The 21216-nt window shown below is 40.9% G+C and overlaps 1 protein-coding gene across 1 annotated transcript in view; it reads left to right on the forward strand.

Moving 5' to 3' along the window:
- Nucleotides 1-20744, forward strand: part of Gcc2 (GRIP and coiled-coil domain containing 2) — a 62649-nt gene extending 41905 nt beyond the window's left edge. Inside the window, exons 17-23 of the mRNA XM_021174395.3 lie at nucleotides 1042-1163; nucleotides 3123-3299; nucleotides 5532-5749; nucleotides 7655-7849; nucleotides 9051-9202; nucleotides 11648-11849; nucleotides 17025-20744. Of these exons, the coding sequence (XP_021030054.1) occupies nucleotides 1042-1163; nucleotides 3123-3299; nucleotides 5532-5749; nucleotides 7655-7849; nucleotides 9051-9202; nucleotides 11648-11849; nucleotides 17025-17095 (1137 nt within the window). The 3' untranslated portion in view covers nucleotides 17096-20744. The remainder of the gene's footprint in view (nucleotides 1-1041; nucleotides 1164-3122; nucleotides 3300-5531; nucleotides 5750-7654; nucleotides 7850-9050; nucleotides 9203-11647; nucleotides 11850-17024) is intronic.
- Nucleotides 20745-21216: the final 472 nt, after the last annotated feature.

A 21216-nucleotide genomic window follows, 5' to 3' on the forward strand; every position in this document is an offset into this window, starting at 1 on the left:
CTCAGGGCCAGCTGCCCCCTGCAGTTCTCCTGTCTCTGCCTCCTGCCTTACCATGGGAGTACAGGAAAAGTAAATGCACACCTTCTCATCTGGCTTTTAAATACAAAAACACAAACAAACAAGCAAACAGACAAAAATAGACGGTGGGCTTCAGGGCTCAGACGTGGGTTGTTCAGAGTTGCACTGTTAGTACTTTCAGCCCTCGAGCCATCATCCAAGCTCTTGACAGCGGTTTTGGTTTTGGTTTTTTCTAAAATGAAAAACATGAGTACAATTACCTTACATTTATTTATGTTTAGCCATGTATATGTGTAAAAATGTGACATTTTTTTTGGAGAGCACTGCAGATTTTTCTGAGGTTTAAGTAATTGTGACATTCTAATAGGATGGGCCTGCTTCCCTGTGTCAACATAGAAAGCATCTAGTTACTTACTGTAGCTTCATTAGAGGTATCTCTCTTACCTAAGTGATTGTGACGGTAGTGTGGGATTCTACAGTTCACTTCCAAAACACACAATTTAACTTCTACCGCTGTGTATTGAAAGTGACGTTCAAATCAATCTGTCTTTGAGAATCAGTTGTTTCTGTTTGTAAAAAGAGAACATATAATAGGTTTTAAATTTTTTTTCTAAAGTAATAGAAGCAAAGAGTGTCAGTATAAAATTTATGAGTGACAAAAACATGAAATCGAGAGTTTTAAAGAGGTCAGGCCAGCAGGACTGGGTTTCTTTTGTAGTGTTTGGGGGTTTGGTTTGTTGTTTGTTTTATGAGACAGGGAATTAATTACTCTATATCTTATACTAACGTGGAAATCATCGTATATCCCAGGCTGGCCTCAAAGTCTTTGCAATCCTGCCTACTGAGATTGCAGGGATGAGGAGCAGTACCTAGCCCTGGAACTAACTTTTAGTAATGTTACTAAAGACTAAAATGAATAATAAGCTGTTTTATTCATTTTTTTTAACTTCATTTCATTAACCTCTGAAAGGACGTAGGAGGATCGTGTTGCAGTGACAATTTTCTCTCTTTTAAATGTTACAGGCAGAACAAGCTGCTGTCACCTCTGAATTTGAGAGCTACAAAGTCCGAGTTCATAACGTTCTAAAACAACAGAAAAATAAATCTGTGTCTCAGGTTGAAACCGAGGGAGCTAAACAAGAAAGGTAAATTCTAAGGTTTTTCCCCATATAAACACAGGCTCTTCCCAAAGTTGTTAAAATCCCTGTTTTGATTGCTTCTGACTAGAATTTTAGGTTACCAGGGAGCAGAGAAATTCTTGGTATCACCTTATTCTCAGACAATTAGGGAAGGATACAGCACAGGCATTATTGCAAACTCTAAAGGATGTTAAAGCCAAAAATCCAGTCTCTAAACTATAACCTCTTGTCTCAATAAAATCCAAATATAGCAGAGATTTAGGCATTAAAATTAAATGTACATTATGCTATTTATGACCACCTCCGTTTGATTTGAATGCTATGTTAGTGTCAGTTTAAAATTAGCATCCAGATCCATTTCCTAAATTGTTCAAAAATATCCCAGGAACAAGAGATGAGCTGGGTGTGGTGGCACACGCCTTTAACCCAGCACTCAGGAGGCAGAGGAAGGGGATCTCTGAGAGTTCGAGGCCAGCCTTCTCTACAGAATGAGTTCCAGGACAGCCAGGGCTGCACAGAGAAACCCTTTATAATCAGGAACTTTATTTAAAAAAAAAAAGCTTTCCAACCCAACTGTCAAATTTTAAAAAGCATTTTCTTTATTGCTGTAAGGAGGAATTAAAGTAATTATTCACTGAGAGGAGGGGCAGGGGAGAGGGTTCAGACATCCTGTGGGAGTCCATTTGGATTTTGTAGTAGAGGTCAGTTATTTATAGCTTTATTCCTGCTTCTAAGGTTCTAAACAGGGCTCATAGTCCTGTAATGTTTGCATGCTTATGTTTATGCTTTTGTTAGTTTTTGTTTAAGAATCTATTAAGGACCCTATAGGTGGAACAACAATATGAACTAACCAGTACCCCGGAGCTCTTGACTCTAGCTGCATATGTAGCAAAAGATGGCCTAGTCGGCCATCACTGGAAAGAGAAGCCCATTGGACTTGCAAACTTTATATGCCCCAGTACAGGGGAATGCCAGGGCCAAAAAGTGGGAGTGGGTGGGGAGGGGAGGGAAAGGGGAGGGTATGGGGGACTTTTGGGATTGCATTGGAAATGTAAATGAGGAAAATACCTAATAAAAAATATTTTAAAAAAAAGAATCTATTAAGATATTTTCTCTACCCATAGCTATTACAGATATCTCTCGGTAACTTCCCTCACTTGTGAAGAGCCGATGTGAGCATACCTGAATCAAGTTCACATTACTTCCTGTGATTTTTTTTTAAGTTCCTTCCAGAGTTTTATACACTTTTTCTTAACCTACTTTTGTGATTTTTTTTTAATTAGAGCTTTTTATAGGTGAGAATTGTCACCTTAAATAATGTCCATTTCTTATACATCTTTTAAGGAACTAATAATAAATTCATTAGGGAAGAATTGTGGGTTTTCATTATTTCCACCAAGATTTTACTCTAATTCTAAACAAACTCATCCCTTTTCTTCAGGTATTGCCTTTCACTGTATTTTAACTTCACATGCCACTCTCAGACCCACTCTCTTACAAGTGTGTGAGTTTCTCCACTCTCAGACCCACTCTGTTACAAGTGTGTGAGGCTCTTTTCTAACTAATATAACCCTAAACATATAATGTAGTCTAGTCTGATACCACATGATGCCCTGTTCCATTTCAGTATGAAATATCAAACCCAGACAAACCCAAGCTTCGTGATCCCAGCAGTGAGGAAGCGGAGTCAGGAAGATTGCAGCTAGTTTAAAGCCAGTTTGTGCTCTGTAGCAAGTATCAGGTCAACCATAGCTATATAGACTAAACTCAAGAAACATCTTTTTGGAAATCTGTAGTGCCTGATAATTGCCATGTCAATATAACATTTTTTAACTATTGTAATTCTTGTAAGTATATATTCTTTAGAATCATCCCCAGTCACCAAGAGTCTGACACTGAAACAGCAAACATATTTGAGGCCACAAAATGAGTTTACCTCTTTCATAAATGTTTTTTCTGTTTTAGGGAACACCTGGAAATGCTGATTGATCAACTGAAAATCAAGTTACAGGACAGCCAAAATAGCTTACAAATCAGTGTATCGGAGTTCCAGACCCTGCAGTCTGAGCACGACACTCTGCTAGAGAGGCACAACCGGATGCTGCAGGAAACTGTGACCAAAGAGGCAGAACTTCGGGAAAAGTAAGGCTGCCAGCAGCAGCAGCAGCAGCAAGTGCCATTGGTAGCAGGCAAGCAGCCTGGCACTCTGCTGTGCCCCTCCTTGGATTGCAGTCAGGAGTAAGAGCTTACAGAGGCTTGAGAACTCTGCCTTACCTACTAGCAAGCTTCCCTTCAGACTGTTTTTATCTTAAGCATGTTTGAGGACAACTAGCATCTGATATTGCACCTCACCTACAGCCTTTATAATCAGGAACTTTATTTAAAAAAAAAGAAAGAAAAGCTTTCCAACCCAACTGTCAAATTTTAAAAAGCATTTTCTTTATTGCTGTAAGGAGGAATTAAAGTAATTATTCACTAATGAGGTCAACCAATGTTTATACAACCTACAGAGCCCAACTAATATAAACACCCAAGTCACAACTGGGACAGAATGATAAGCTTCTGTTGGGACTGGATTTCCAGTTCCATGTGAGGAGCTTGCAGGCAGCTAGCTTGTGGTAAATCCATTGCAGATAACACCTGGAGGCTACTACTAAGTATTCTCGGTATAATGCTAGAGGTTGAACACAGGCAAGTGCTATGCTTCCAAGCTGTGTCTCAGCCATCAGAAAACTGTTGTAATTGCTAATGGTTTCTCCTTTATGTTCTTGTAACTATTATGAACAAAATGCTTGCAAAACACTCTGTACATAGAGTGTCTTACTAGTCGCTATGAACTTGGTCATTAAGACCCCTTTTGCTAAAGCCAGGCATGGTGGCATATACATGTAGTCTCAGCATTCAGGCTCAGGACTAGGGCTACATAACAAGTTTAAGTCCATCCCGAACTGTATTATAAGGCCCTGTCTTTGAAAAGAAAAAAAAGGTGGGGGGAGGAAAGAAGAGAAAAGAAAAAAATCAATGATTTTTTAAATTTTATTTTCTTCTTTAGCCACTAAATCCATTTTAAGTTAATATGGTGTATATAATTATGACAGAAAAATTCATTTTAATACATTATACTCCCAATAGGTAAGAATGTTCATTTAACACTGGAATCAGGTTAGAGACCAGCAAGCATGAGACCCAGGAGAGGGCAGATTTAACTGGTTTCTAATTGCTTCTAATTCTTATGAGCAAATATTTCTGGAAATTTTATCCATGTTTTCGAGTTGAGGTTGCCTAAAACCAAACATAAAATAACAAAGATACAAATAAACTGTTTTAAAAAGTTGTTGCTCAGGCTGCTGAGATGGCTAAACAGACCCTCGCTGAGCAAGCCTGGTATCATGAATTCAGCCCCTGGTGCCCATGAAAAAGTGGAAGAAGGAAGAGAAGTGACTACAAACTTGTCTTCTGATCCTGCCATGTGTGTGCCCATGACACACCCATCATTCACTCACACCATAATAATAAAAAGAATAAACTTTAATTAGTTAATAAAGTAGTTGCTCCCCAAGTGAAGGTCTGCTCACTGTTGTCGGCCTGACTGTGTCAAACCCAAGTGGAGGACTGCTGCTAGTAGGTAATTCCCAGGACCCACTACCTCAGAGTCAGCAGCAGGAGTATGGACACTAGGTGTTAGTGTTTTACACGGTAAAATTTTAAAAAGCATTTTCTTTATTGCTGTAAGGAGGAATTAAAGTAATTGTTCACTAATGAGGTCAACCAATGTTTATACAACCTACAGAGCCCAACTAATATAAACACCCAAGTCACAACTGGGACAGAATGATAAGCTTCTGTTGGGACTGGATTTCCAAATCTGATGTGCTGGAAGAGTTACAACTAGCTGTAATAAATCAGGTCTTTGAGTCTATGTGACTCATGCTAATTCACTCAAAAATGGATATTTTCCTTTGAGTCCTTGAGTTCTTTATGAAAAGTATCCTTTTCTCATGTTCAAGATACTATGGAATAGGTAGATGAATCTTATATGAGCTGCCTATATAAAAATCACATAAAAAAGTAGAATAGTGTGTGTGTGTGTGTGTGTGTGTGTGTGTGTGTGTGTGTGTGTTTAAGTGTATGTTTAAAAGTAACAGGGCTTTCCGTCTCCCAGGCTAGTCTTACTCATTATGTAAAAGAGGGTGACCTTCTGATCCTCTTGGCCCCACCCCTATGTGCTGAGATTGCAAGGATGTACTTAATGTGTCCAGTTTCTATGGTGTTCGGTACTGAACCCAGAGCATCCAGCTGACAGAGGCTGCTTCAGCAAGTGTAGTCGATTGCAGTGTAGCACTCTCATACAAACTTAGCTCTTCTCACCTTCAGGCTATGTTCAGTTCAATCTGAGAATACCATGATGAAGTCTGAGCACTCGCAGACAATGTGTCAACTAACATCCCAGAATGAAGCACTCCGTACCAGCTTCCGAGACCAAGTTCGACACTTGCAGGATGAGCACAGAAAGACAGTGGAGACTCTGCAGCACCAGCTCTCCAAGGTGGAAGCTCAGCTCTTCCAGCTCAAGAGTGAACCATCCACAAGAAGTATGTGTATCTGTGCGGGAGGGTGACCTTTTTGTGTTCTGACATATTAGTATCACATAAGAGCATCATTCACAAATTGATGAGAAAGTAAAATATTGGATGAATCAATGGTTATGAGTACTTGCTGCAATTCCAGCAATTCTGGGTTTGGTCCTCAGCACCCACATAGTCGTTCACATCTGTCTGTAACTCTAGTCACAGGGAATTGAGTGCCCTCTTCCAACCTCTGATAGCACTGCCTGCACATGATATACAGACAAACATGCAAAGCGCCCGAAGATCCAAAAGAGAAAACAGTAATAATTAAAAACATGTAAAACTTAAAAGATTACTGAGTACCGACTTGTGTCGATTCTGTGATTAATGAATTATGGGTTTGCTTACTGGAAATAAACCTGAATCATATAAACCCTTCTTGATTATACTTACAGCAGCCTATGCAACTTCTTAGACCACTGATGTTCATAACTGTGTTACCCTCTGTGTAATGTATTTGTTTTTTTGTTTGGCTCATACATACACCTATCAGTCTAACGGCACGAGTTCTAACTCTGTCATCTATTACTTGACTTCAGACGCATGTGTTCTTGGTTGGAAGCTTTGGGCAGAGCTAGGGACTTATAAACCGTACTTTTCGAGTTTTCACCCGTGCAGCTTCTTCCCTCAGACTTTAGTGAGGTAGAATTGCTGCTTCCATGTCTTCTATTCTGCTTCCAGAAAAGACCAAGAGAATGTCAGTTATGACAGTGATGTTTTAGTCCTATGTTCATGGTACTTCATTTCTCATAGAAAGTGTTATGGAGCATTGGCAGGCACAGGTCACTTAAAGTCAAAAACTGACCTTAGGAGAATTTAGCTTATACCAAGAGTTTTAAAGGAAATGATCAACCAAAGAAAAACAGGTTGTACAAAGAGTTCGTAATTTAGGAATCAGCAGTGTAATAAGCAGTTGGTAAAAGTGTCAGAAACTCAAGAAAATGCTCCAGACAGGCAACCAGAGACTAACTGAGCTTTAAAGGACTGGGAAGACAGTTATTGAAAGACGGTATTGAAAATAAATAAACTGGGCTGGAGAGATGGCTCAGCAGCTAAGAGCATTGACTGCTCTTCCAGAGGTCCTGAGTTCAATTCCCAGCAACCACATGGTGGCTCACAACCATCTATAAAGGGATCTGATGCCCTTTTCTGGTGTGTCTGAAGACAGCTACAGTGTGTGTGTGTGTGTGTGTGTGTGTGTGTGTGTGTGTGAAAAGAAATGAACTTTGAAACTTAAAAAATATCTGGGTTAAGCTATGAGACCTTGCATAGAGTTAACTCCTCATTAATCAAGCAATGCATTTGGAAATGGCTCATGAGCTTCACAAGTCTGTATAAGTGTTTGTTATTAGTAAGCAAGAAATCCTTTCTTCCTTTTTTGAGATAAAAATCATACTATGTAGCCCTGGCTTGCCTGGAACTCACTATGTCCACTAAATGTTAGGATTAAAGACATGTGCTCAAGAATTCTATGGTAACTGATGGTTCCCTACACTGAACTCTGGGCTCTGTTATCTAAACACTGGAGATGTAGCAGGCAACACTAAGTACCAACTGTGATGACAGTGTAAGGCAGCAATGGAGACTGTCAGCACACTGCAGCATGTGGGAAGGATGGGGTGTCATGCAGAATAAGCATTAGCCAACTGTTCATCATAAGCAGCAAGTAGCAATGCATATCATTTCTGTTGGATGATTAGCATAGCTCAATGTCAAGTGACTAAATGTATCTAACCATGTAGCATCCTTTCTTTAGACACCATTTGTTTAGCTTCTGTTTGTTGAATTTCTTTAACTTTATTAAAGAAGTGTTGGGGTCAAGTCCACTGGTTTTTAACAATCTCACTTACCCCTTGAAATATTTCCTAGGCCCTGCTTCTTCCCATCAACCTTCGAAAAGCCTCAGAGAAAGAAGAACCACAGACCTCCCCCTTCTGGACATGCACACTGTGGCCCGAGAGGAGGGGGAGGGCATGGAGACAACTGACAGCGAGTCTGTGTCGTCGGCAGGCACACACATTCAGTCCTTAGAGCAGCTCCTTAGCTCTCCCGACACCAAGCTTGGTAGGTTGCCTCCCGTGAATGGTTCTTGGTTTTGTATCATTTTAACCTTGGCTTCATCTTTGATAAATACTACTCTGATTTTTATGTGGTTTTGAGCTATTTCAGTGAAGATACTACAGTATAACACAGATCTCTTTAAAAATTAAAAACATAGCCAGGCAGTGGTGGCACACACCTGTAATCTCAGCACTTGGGGGGCAGAGGCAGGTGGATCTCTGAGTCTAGAGTGAGTTCCAGGACAGTCAGAGGAATACACAGAGAAACCCTGTCTCAAAAAAAAAATTAAAAAAACAAAAACACACTAACACAAGCATAGGCCTGAGCCAGAAGTGAATGATGAAGTCACTACAAGTCCTAGAAGTCATGAAGAAGTCCTTTAATGTTATTAGACAGTAAATGAACTGTTCCCTTACCCTCCAAGGAACTGTTTCAGTTTATTCCTTACAGTGAAATATTGGTAAATTTGCTGTGATAAGTACAGTATAGTTTTGGTATGCTTCCTTGTTCTTATGTATAATGAATATTACTGCTCATAATTCAGGAGGATTCTCTCTCTCTTTTTTTTTTTTTTTTTTTTTTTTTTTTTTTTTTTGCTTTTTCGAGACAGGGTTTCTCTGTGTAGCCCTGGCTGTCCTGGAACTCACTCTGTAGACCAAGCTGGCCTCGAACTCAGAAATCACGTGCCTCTGCCTCCTGAGTGCTGGGATTAAAGGATTGGTCTTAGTTTACAGTTTCAGCCCATGGTCACTAGGCCCTACCATTGACACTGGCAAGACAGAATGTAACAGTGGAGCACCTTATGGAAACCAAGAAGACAGGAATGGACCAGGCTCCAGTTTCCTGTCAAAGGCACACCTCCTGTGACCTAACTTCACTCCACTGTGCCCCATGTCCCAGTAATACCTCTCACTGGGAACTCAGTGCTCCCTAGTGTCCATGAGGCCCTGGATTAGAGTCCAGGGCACAGTCACACACACCCAAAAAAAATTGTACAAAGCCTAACCCATGAGCGGCTGACAGAGCCTGTACTCCAAAACGTATTTGTCCTGCAGCAGAAATTCGGTCTTACTGGTGCTGCCTTCAGCTAGCAGCATTTGCGCTGGTGCATGTCAAATAACAAGGACCGTACATGTTACAAAGTAAGACATTTCAGTTTTTTATTTAGCATCTGTAATCTCTGATTTTTAAAATTAATTTTTAGAACGTCTTACAGAGGCCTCCTTGTGGCATAATGAATTTACCAAAGAAGAATTGGCTGAGAAGCTCAGCTCCACCACGAAGAGTGCAGATCACTTAAATGGCCTGCTTCGGGAGACAGAGGCTACCAACGCCATCCTTATGGAGCAAATTAAGGTGTGGGCAGAAGCTGGCTACCCTGAAACGCTCTGAGCCAGTTGCTTCTCTAACCTTTTGTCTATGTGCACCGCATCTACAAGCTCACCTTTCAGATGCATCCATGGCATCTGTGTTATGTTAGATTCCGCATGATAGGAGCTATTGCTTTTATATTTGTTAAATACTGTTAATTCATACTTTTTCTAAGAAAGCATAGCAATTGGGCAGTCATTTCCCAGTCGTTGTTCCTCATAGACTTAAGTAAAACATGAGCATATGTCTTTGAATCCTAAGGACAATGGAGCCCCAGTAATTCAAAGCATTCCCTCCCTTCTTCTCCCCGTCTGTTCAATGTTCTCCTTCCCCTTTCCTCTTTCCCTGTGTCCCCCTTTCTCTCCCTCTGCACTCCTCTTTCTCTTTCCCTCTCTCTCTTCTCCTCTCTCTCTCTCTCTCTCTCTCTCTCTCTCTCTCTCTCTCTCTGTCACTCTTCCTCTCCTTTCCTATTTCTTAGAACAAACCCTGGGCTGGCCTTGAACTTGTTATATAGCCACAGGTGGCTTCGCATCTCTGATTCCCCTACCTCTACCTCTGAGTGCTAACACCACAAGCACGTAGGGCTACAACTAAGAGTGCTCAGATGAGATATTTTCTCCCTCTAAGAATGATCCGGCACTCAGGAGACAGAGGCAAGTGGATCTCTGTGAGTTCAAGGCCAGCCTGGGCTATAGAGCTAGTTCCAGGACAGCCAGGACTTCATAGGGAAACCATGTCTTGAACACATCCCCTCCAAAAAGAATTATTTAATCTTTATAATGACTAGAGAACGTTAAGAGAACAAAGCTGAAACTGCGCCAGACATAGAAGTTACACACACCTTTAATCCAGCACTTGGGAGTCAGAGCAGGCAGAGAACTGATGTTTAAAGGCCAGCCTGGTCTACATAACAAATTCCAGAATTCAAGGTCAGCTCAGCTACATAATGAGACCTAGTCCCAAAAAGTAAATGAATGAATGACTATGGGGGAGATGGCAGAGGCGGGCAAGAAGCAGCAATGGCAGCTTGTAAAAATGGTTGGGCAAAACTGCAACTTGGAGCTGCCTGGCAGCAAACGTGCGTGCTTCTGCTTCCGCCTCTGTGTTTGTGTCCTTCCTCTATGTGAAGCTGTCCCGGTCACTTGGTTTCTGTACTGAATTATATTTTTGATGACATCCAAATACTTTAATAAGCATCTCTCTAGGTTTCCACTTTGCCAAGTGCCATCATGTCGAGGAATCACTGGCTGATTCTACTTATATAGATCATATAATACTTGTATTGCACTTAGGGTATTTCCTAGACCTCTGTCAGGTTTTTAAGTGTTCCTGGATCTTAGGAGAGTAGGCCAGCTTCTCTATACCACAAAATAACAGTTTACTTAAAATGTTCAAATTATCCTCAAAGATGGGCAGGAAAGGGACTGGAAAGATGGTCCAGTAGTTAACATAAGGACTGGTCTTGCAGTTTCAGTAGCTCTAATTCCAGGATCGCATACCTCTGGCCTAAGTGAATACCTGCACTCGGAAACATACCCCGTTCTACTCCCAACACACACAAATTTAAAATTTAACAGGGTTATTGGGTTTTGAGGGGGAGTTGTTTTTGTTTTTATTTTTGTTTTTGTTTGTTTTTTTAAGCTTTGTTTATTTATTTATTTCATGTAGGTGAGTACACTGTTGCTGACTTCAGGCACACCAGAAGAGGACATCAGATCCCCATTGCAGATGGTTGTGAGCCACCATGTGGTTGCTGGGAATTGAATTCAGGACCTCTGGAAGAGCAGTCAGTGCTCTTAACCGCTGAGCCATCTCTCCAGCCCTGTCTTTGTTTTTTGTTTTTTTTAACTTACTACTACTTTTCCAATTATCTCTCTCCATTTTTTCTGGTACTGTTTTGTAATGTCTAGTACTTCTTAGTGTTCCTGATCTGAGCTTGTTTTGATAAAGTTCTGTTTGCTCTGGACATCCTGATAGCCTGCCTCTGCAAATGGGGTGAGGGAAGCAGTCAGTGGAGGCTGCAGATTTCCCCTCCCCACTTTCTCCCAGACTCCGAGTGCTCCCAGAGCACATGTCCCCAGAGTAGAAGGAGGAAGTGCACTTGCCCCAGCTTGTGGCTCTAGTTGTTTGTTTAGTGCTTCTGTCACTCGCCAGTGTTCAGCATCTCTGTGATGTATGTGCTTGGGCAGGAATGTCTCTGTATTTCTGTATTCACACTGCATGCTTCTGTACTTCCTCTCCTTGGCGGTGTTTGGAAACCTGTCACCTGCTTCTCGGTTTACTCTCTCCCTGAGTTAGTTAATAGCTCTCACAGTTGTCGCCGCCGCTCCAGTTTTGTTTTCATGGGGCAGGGATTGCTCAGGGAGAAGATGGGAATGTTTGTTTTCATTTTGCATCCCCACACTCTGATAACTAACCTCTAAATGCCAGCTTCTCAAGAGTGAAATAAGAAGACTGGAAAGAAACCAAGAGCGTGAGAAGTCTGTGGCTAACCTGGAGTACTTGAAGAATGTCTTGCTGCGGTTCATTTTCCTGAAGCCGGGTAGTGAAAGAGAGAGGCTTCTTCCTGTGATCGACACCATGCTGCAGCTCAGCCCTGAGGAAAAGGGAAAGCTTGCCACAGTTGCTCAAGGTATGTGATGGGTCGCAGTCACTGGTGTGTGATCCTGGGCACTAACCATTGCTCTTGCATAAGAATTGTGTGCGTGTAGCCTTTTTCTGTTTAAATTTTATTCACTTGGATTACTTTTGTAACACACATAACTAGGGTTGAAAAGCTGGCTCTTTAACACTTGAGTCCGTTGCAGTACATCAGTGAGTTCAGTACACAGCAAAGTACAGTCTGACCTGTCTCTGAAAAGTACATCTGTATTCTGGGGTTGAGTTGGGTATGTTTTGTTCTTAGTGTGTTCACATGTTTTCCTCCTCCCTCACTTCCCCTGACTCTACTCCCACTCCTTGACAGTAGAGGAGCAATGGTCACGTGACCCAATTCTTGTCTGTGGCTAATCTTGAGGTGCCGTCCCATGGTGACTGTAATTTTCACATCAGTGAGGTTAACAGTGTCTGTAGGATCCTTTGAAATGCTGTGGTTGATAGACATGAATTGAATATGCCAGTTTTTCTAACAGAAGTAGAACTAGAGGGTTGTAATCTCCTCCCACGCCATGACCTCGGTGTTATCACAAATCAGTGTCTACTCTGCTGTTGGTTGATGGTCTCCTTCAAGCTTCGTTCTGTTGTATTTTTTCAGGTTTAATTGAATGACGGGTCATGAGGGTCTAGTTGTTTGGATTTGTTTGTTCATTTGTTTGTTTTGATTCCCTCAGAGTTAAAATAAGTCATGTTTTAACTTAATATACCATTTATGAATTGAAGAAACTGATCTTTTGTCCATAGCAGTCCAGCATTTGAATTTGGTATTTATAGGAGCATTACACTTATTCAAATACTGCATATATGCAATTTTCTGATTATATCCAGGTGGATCTGGGCAAAGTGAGCACCAAGAACACCTCACAAGTGTGTTGTATGCTTACTATAGCATTGCAGCACTAGGCCTAAAACACATAGATACCAACTTGTGACTGATGTTCTCATCTTGATGCCCTCTGGCATGGTCCTCCATCCCCTATACATCCTAAATAAGCTAATAAGTTGAGAATGGCCCTTGAATTTAAGGCACTTGGTATTCTTAGTCAAACTTACCTGCTGGACCTCGCCCAAGATTTTACATCTTTAGCAACCTGATGCTTGTGGTCTAGGGCTTTTTGTACCTCATGAGTTCTTGATCAAGAGGACTAATTAGACTCAGGCTTAATGTTTGGCAGGATTATTTACTTCATAATGAGTGCTGGTAGTTCCGTTGAATCTGTTTTCATGTAACCTGTCGTCCTAATGAAAGTGTTCTTAGTACTTACAGCACTCCTGTTTCTGCCAACTAAAGTACAGATTGTCATAGCTACTGTTAACAGTGACCAGATGAAGCCAGGCATGGCAGTATATACCTGTAAGCCCACCATTCAAAGGCTGAGGCAAGAGAATACCAAGAGTTTGAGTGTTTACCCCAGACTACAGAGTGGATATTAAACCACAAGGGCTATATAACCAGACTCTATCTCAGACAACAAAAAGTTTCAGTATGAGAATATATCATGTATTTATGTATTATTTACCTGTTGTTGTGTGTATCTGTGGTATATGTTCTGTGCATGCTTGCCATGACACACATGTGGAGGTTCAAGGATAATTTCGGAACCTGGGTCCTGTCTTCCCATTATGTGGATTCCTGCTATCTAACTCAGACCATAGGGTTGGCAGCAGGCACCTTTATCTACTAAGCTTTTATATACTGTTCTAGTTTATTCTCTCAAATTAAACCTGCATTTTCATTATAACATTTTTGGGGTTTGTTTTTGGGGTTTGTTGTGTTTTGTTTGACACAGATTTTCCCTGTAGCCCTGACTATCTTGGAATTCACTCTTTAGACCAGACTGGCCTCAGACTTAGAGACCTGTCTGTCTCTGCCCCCCAAGTGCTGGGATTAAAGGCCTGCACCACTGTGCTTCATTATAAAATGTATCAACACTTCAGGAATGAAATGTATTTTCTTCCACTCAAATGCAGCTTTTAGTAAAAATACATTCTCAATCATTTATCCAGTATGCTTAATATAAAATACTACAATCACTCAGTATCTCCCATTTGTAAGTTTAGAATTCCTTGATTTGTACAAAGGGCCCCTGCAAGCTCCACTGCTGGCAGAGAAAGGAACTGCAAGCGGCAAGAAGGAATCTCAGTTCAGTGTGATTCGGCTGCTGATGCTTCACACTCTGTCTGACACCAGGCAGTTGGAGATGTATTTCAGTACATTACAGTTTTGGGAAAAAAATTCCTGGTAAAAATTGTCTCAATCCCAAATGCATAATAAAGCTTATGGTGTGACTATAGCAAAACTCTTTTGCAAAGTACATATGACCTCTACCATGAAGATGGATTCTATAGCTTAAGGGGCTAGGAGATAGAGTAGAGGTCATCAGGCTACGAAATACATGTGACGTCTCCCCTAAAGATGGCTTCTATTGACTGAGAAACAAAGCTCAAAATAAAGGTCACCAGGTCATTAACAACATCAACTCCCAGCCTTCTGGGTGGAAAACATTTATGTTCATCCTTCCACAGAGGAGACAAGCTAAATGCTTAATATTCCTGCCTCCTCTAGGGCAGATCTGTGAGCTTGTGTCCTCTACATTGATCAACAAATTTAAAAGACACTGATCTCAGAGGTTTTAGAGTTGAAATAATTTCTCAAGAATGTACACACGAGTTCTCAGATCCTAGAACTCTAAAGCATGTGTTTCTAAATGCTGTGAATGAACAGGAAACCACCAGTTCTTCAAAGTTTATGTTTTAGTTTCATTTTTTTCCGTTGCTATGATAAAATACCATAACCAAAAGTAACTTAAGGAAAAAGAAAAGGTCTCTTCACTTATTGCTCCAGAGAGGAACAGTCCGTCATAGCAGGGAAGGCAAGAGCAGGAGCAGGAGACGAGCCTAGCAGTTGGAAGCAGAGGGACAGAGCAAGAACTGGGGCCGGGCTATAAAACGTCAAAGCCCCACCAGCAATATTCTTCCTCCAGCAAGACCTCTTAAAGGTTCTATAACCTCCTTAAACAGAGCTGCCAACTGGAGACCAAGGGCTCAAACACTGGAGCCTGTGGGCTTGCATGGAGGTGCGTGCATATGCAGATATATATACACAGTGCACTTAAAGCCCAAGGACAGCTTTTGGAAGCTAGTTCTCGCCCTCTGTGCTATGTTCCAGGAATTGAACTCAGGTCATCGGGCTTGTAAGGCAAGCTCTTTTACCCACTGAACTATCTCACCAGCACTTAAGTGTAACTCTTAAAGTTTATTTTAAAGAGTTTCCTGAGTGTCTTCAAATTATTTGTTGTTTTTCTCACTGACATAGGAAATGAGAACCCACAAAAATTAAAGCTATGATGGATTAATGACTGACACAGATACAGTTGACAGAACAAATGAGCCAAACACAGTAGGAAGGAATCATATAGAGCATCAAGAAATAGATAAAGGGGCTAGAGAGATGGCTCAGGGGTTAAGAGCACTGACTGCTCTTCCAAAGGTCCTGAATTCAAATCCCAGCAACCACATGGTGGCTCACAACCATCTGTAATGAGATCTGACTCCCACTTTTGGAGTGTCTGAAGACAGCTACAGTGTACTGATATATAATAAATAAATAAATAAATAAATCTAAAAAAAAAAAAAAAAAAAAGAAAGAAATAGATAAAGACCCAGAAAAGCAAAGGAAAGAAAGCACTGAACAGATGTTTAGTTGATGTCCTGTCCTTCCATGTGGAGGCCTTTCCCTGTTTTGGCTCAGAGTGTTAAAACAAGGGGCTGGAGACATAGTTCTGTAGAGTGTTTGCTAAGCATGCAAACACTGGTTTCCATCCCCATTGATGCCTAAATATGAGGTACATACCTCTAATCACAGCTTTGATTTGGAGGGAGAAGAGGTTCAAGGTCACCCTCTGCTGGCCAGTCTAAGATACAGGAGACTCTGTGTCTGGGAGAGGACAGCTGTTGTTTGTTGTCACTTTTTATAAAGTAAACTTCCCTGTGCAGAAAAAAACACTTTCAAAGACTTGGGAAAGTTTCTCAGACTCCCTAGAGAAAGATAGTATCTAATAAACATCTAGGAAAAGTCCCATAGGCTTGTGACAAGTCTTCAAGATTAGAAAAGGAAATTCGAGAGAAACAACATATGGAGAAGAGAATGGAAAGGGAGATTGTGGCTAGTCGGTGGTACCTGGGTTAGTCTGAAATTGTATGTATTTTAGCATAAACACTCTTCATAAATGGCATCATTTGACAACAATAAAGTTCTAGAGGCTGGAGAGATGGCTCAGTGGTTAAGAGCACTGGCTGTTCTTCAGAGGACCTGACTTCAATTTCCAGCACCCACAAGGATGCTTATATCCCTCTTCTGACCTCTACAGGTGTTGCACAGGCATATATGGAAATGAAATTCTCAAACACAAAATAATGATGAGAAAAGTTCTAGTTGGACAGTGGTGGCACACGCCTTTAATCCCAGCACTTTAGAGGCAGGCATATTTCTGAGTTCAAGGCCAGCCTGGTCTACAGAGTAAGTTCCAGGACAGCCAGGGATACACAGAAACCCTGTCTCAAAAACCAAAAAAAAAAAAAAAGTTCTAAAAGGAGCAGAGGACAAAGATAGTAAAGAGATTTAGAGAGATTTTTGTAAGATAGATTAAAGATTCAAACCCAAAAAATTTCAAGTAAAACTTAAAAAAAAAAAGTCTGCCTCTGTTCACAAAAGTTAATTTAAAAAAAAAAAAAGGACCATACTAAATCAACAGTGGTATTGTTCAGGTACCTGTCACGCCGAGCTTCCTCCAATACCATCCAATACCATGTTCCTAAGAAATTCAAAATAAGGGCTGAAGAGATGGCTCAGTGGTTAAGAGCACCTACTGCTCTTCTGAAGGTCCTGAGTTCAAATCCCCGCAACCACATGGTGGCTCACAACCATCCGTAATGAGATCTGACGCCCTCTTCTGGTGCATCGGAAGACAGCTACAGTGTGCTTAGATATAATAATAAATAAATCTTTTAAAAAAAAGAAATTCAAAATAATTGTCTTTTATAGTGCCTATAATCAATGAAATAGACGATATTTGCTTATACTATCTAGTGATTCCATATTTAGTTTTCACATTGATAAGATTTAATAATTTCTCCATTTAATCTTCTAAAGGTGAGGAAGAAAGCGCTTCTCGTTCCTCTGGATGGGCGTCCTATCTGCATAGCTGGTCTGGACTGCGATAGAGTGACAGAAAGAAGGTTCTTCAGTGACTCAACACAATTCCTTTGGGAAAAAGTGGTTATCATTATTTGATGAGGAAGTGTGCATATCTGTTCCCATCCCCTGATGAGTGTATATATGTATAGCCCATGTATTTAGAATCTCATCCTGTAGTAAAAGGAAACAGCTTGAAGCAATGGTACCAATTGTCCACGGCCCTCTAACCCAGCACGTGGCCTCACAGTCTCTGTGATCTCCGTCCACAGAGGAAACAGTTCATTCCTGCACTTGGAACCCCAGGAGACACTCGTTTCTAAGTAGTACTGTGAATTTTGATGTTAAACTAAATTTTGGTACCATACCAACTGGGGAATTTAATCTTTTAAAATAATGTTTCAAGATTGAGGAAATGCTTTTTGGTAAGGTTGCCATGTTTATTAAAAGGATTATGAAGTAAATATGCTATGGTTAATTATGAGGCTAAGTTAAATTGTAATTCAGTCAGTTGCTTTAAAATAAGCCCCCTCTCCCATTTGTTATTTTCAAACTTGGCCCTAGTCCTGGTGACATGGCACTGATTGAATAGGTGAGCCCACCTCAGCTGGTGTGTTTCTATGGTGTCCCAGGCTTAGTGTGCCCCCACTACTCATAAGCCATGAGTCGATTTGAGAATTCCCTGCATCTCGAAACAATGACTGTCTTACTCAGCATTAAACCCACATGTGAACCTGGTGCTTCCAGTATTGTTCAGGGAGACTTATTTCCTAAGCATGACCCCAGAGGGTTCAGGCTCACTACTGCTGAATAAGCCTAGCCTGGGCAGTGTCTCTGTCCTTATGTCTCTGGAAATACTATATTGACTAGATTAAAATTGTGCTCTTAAATCAAATTTGGGGATTATATTTTAATATGTAATTTGTTACTAAGTAACCACAGAATACTGTCTAGAGTATTAAGCTTACAGTTTATTCTCCAGTTTTCAGTCTCAGCTAGAAACTGTCCTTTAGTCACTATGAATATTGGTTTCTAATCTGGTTTGGCTGAAATTTGCTGCTGACACGTCGAGTTTGTCCTCTTAAAGCTGTCCATGTCTCTGTTCGCTCCGCCTGTGTTAGACAGACCTAGCGAGTGAGTGTGCTGATGAAAATGCATCTCTCTCAGAGCTGACTCTAGAAGGTGAGGTTGTCGATCTTCCTAAACTGTGAATGTGAGTATGCCCAGAGGCATCCATGTCATTTTAGTAGTATTTAAATAAACTCCATGTTTCCTTTGGGCCTAACATGCCTTTTGAAGTCTGTATAAACTTGTTTTCAAATCTAATCTGTTCATATGAATATAATAAAAATACCTTTTGCATGATAAAAATTACTTTGATTACAAAAGACATATATGCTTTTTGTGACCAGCAATAAGGAACTGTAATGACTGATATTTCTATTAAATGCACTTAACTATATATTACATTTTCATGACTACTGTTCTTCTGTTAAACACTGTCTCTTTGGAGTTTTAAATTATGTTGTGATGTGAAGTTGCAAACTCCTTTCCTACTGAACCTACATGGCTGGGATCTGTTGGTACTGAAAATGTATTATGGACTGAGTTACACAGGTGGCCACTGCAGAAAAATTCCTCTCAGCTCAGGAATTTGAGGCCAGCCTAGTAAGGCACCCTCCCCCTAGCCTCTGAAGAGGAGACAGACCAGACGGGCATGGTTGCACATGCCTTTAATCCTAGGGTGCTGAGAGAGTTGGATCTCTATAAATTTGAGGCCAGACTGGTCTGCATAGGGAGTTCCAGTCCAGCTAAGGGCTATGTAGTGAGACATATTAAAAGAGAAAAACAGAGACAGAGACACAGAGAGAGAGAGAGAGAGAGAGAGAGAGAGGCACCATGTATACCTTTGGGCAATGTAGACATGGATTTAAGTAAGAAAGACACTTGGCAAAGCCTCAAGGTCCTCAGAGGAAGGGTTCTGTTCAATTCATGCAAATTCATGTGGACTGCGCTATAGGGAGAGACAGAGCAGAGAGAAACACTGGTCCTCTGAAAATCAAAGGGCCAACTGAACCCTGACAGGGAGTGAGCATGGCCTTTAGGCCAAGTAATTAATGGGTATGTGGTGTTCAACCAGTTTGGTTCAATGCTCATCTCCACTGTGCCCCTAACAACTTGTTTTTGAGACTTTCTACATACCCAGAGCTGGGGCTGAAATCCCATGTGAGACTAGGTACAGTGCTATGTCTGATTCTGTACCTGGTCTACAGCTTGAAATGCCTTTAAGTTGATTCACAAAGCAAAGGGTACTGCATACATGTATTTCCCTTTGTCCTTTATTCTCCCCGGTCTTCCACTGCTCTCCCCATCCATCAGTGCCTCTCTTACTGATCTCTGTTCTTTTCCCAGATTGCCCTGTTTTCCACTGTCATGTCACATTAATCCTATTACCCATTTTCCTCTCCTTCTTCTCTTGTAGATCTTTTCACCCCCTCTCATGGTCCTCTTTCTACTTTCATAACCTTTGAATACATACTATAGTTATATATTTGTATACATACAAATTTATATTCTGTATATAAGAATAAGATATTATTCAAGACTATTCCAGCTTTTTTTTTCCGCTTTAGTTTGAACTCCAGTGGCATTTCATTTTCCTGCGACTGTCTTGATTTCATTATTTTCTTTAACAGCTGCATGAAACTCTTTGTATAAATGGACCAAAGTCTCTTCTTCCATGCATCTGTTAATGAGTATCTAGACTGCTTCCTTTCTGTATCTGTTGGACTAGAGCAGCAATAAACGTACGTGTAGTATATCTCCAATGATATGTCAACTTAGACTTCTTAACATATGGACATGAGAGTGCTACAGCTTTTTGAGCAACTGTCTTAGGGTTTCTATTCCTGCACAAAACATCATGACCAAGAAGCAATGCCACGTACTTTGGTTGAGTCAGTTTGACATAGCGAAAGCTGGGAAGCTGACCGATGAAGCAATGAGTTTCAAGGAAACTCTCTTCCTGGGGTCTGGCACTTTTCTCCCATAATCCTTATAAACCATAATATCAATTCTCCACTCCTTGCATTAGCCTAGTGTATGGATTCACGTGCGCTCTATTTAGTATTACCTTAATGTAATGCCTTTTAAGATTGAATTCTAACATAGCTAAAGCCTTTCCCAGTGTTCTAAGGTCCCAAATAGCAGCAAGGAGTTTAACCTATTCAGTAACTAATTAAGTACTACCATAAAACAATAAAACACAGCCATTAAGAGACTGGGAATCTCACTGAGATAGAAATCTTTACTACAGGTTACATTCCATGTCAGGAGTGAGTTAATATACTATCCTGATAAGTAAGAAAGTCTCCAGACAAGATAAAGTTTTACAAGACCTAGAATTTAGAGCTCCGTGATACCCCATTATTCTTGAGGCCTGTCAAAGAGTTAAACCCCCTGGTGCTATTAACTCTAAAGTGTGAAATTCCTGCCTGGCATTAGGCTTTTCCCAGGCAGGGCTTGTTATCCCTAATGTAAACATTTAACTAGTTCCTGCAAATTCTTTTCTGTTGTATCTGGTAAATTTCAGTGTACCTTGTCTTACTTGTGATTTGTAGCTCCTGATAATTCACTGTAATATAATAGTCTCATGTTTTACCAGAAAATTACATTCAGATTCAACACCTCTCTTGTGTGCGTGTATCTGTCTGTCACCCCATCCTAAACTTTGCCCATCTACTCTAGAGACTCTTTTCTTCGCAGGCACAGAGGCCCAGAGGGTCTGCGGCAAAGCAACTTAAGGAGGAAAGAGTTTATTCAGCTTACACTTCCACATTGCTGTTCATCACCAAAGGAAGTCAGGACAGGAACTCACATGGGTCAGGAACTTGGAGGCAGGAGCTGATGCAGAGGCCATGGAGGGATGTTACTTACTAGCTTGTTCCCTCAGGCTTGTTCAGCTTGCTAGAACCCAAGACTACCAGCCTAGGGATGGCACCACCCACAATGAGCTGGTCCCTCCCACCCTTGATCACTAATTGAGAAAATGCCTTACAGCTGGATCTCATGGAGGCATTTCCTCAAGGGAGGTTCCTTTCTCTGTGATAACTCCAGTTTGTGTCAAGTTGACACACAAAACCAGCCAGTA

Source organism: Mus caroli, unplaced genomic scaffold (genome assembly GCF_978045245.1).
Source record: "Mus caroli unplaced genomic scaffold, Mus_caroli_1 scaffold_9, whole genome shotgun sequence".
Taxonomy (NCBI): domain Eukaryota; kingdom Metazoa; phylum Chordata; class Mammalia; order Rodentia; family Muridae; genus Mus; species Mus caroli.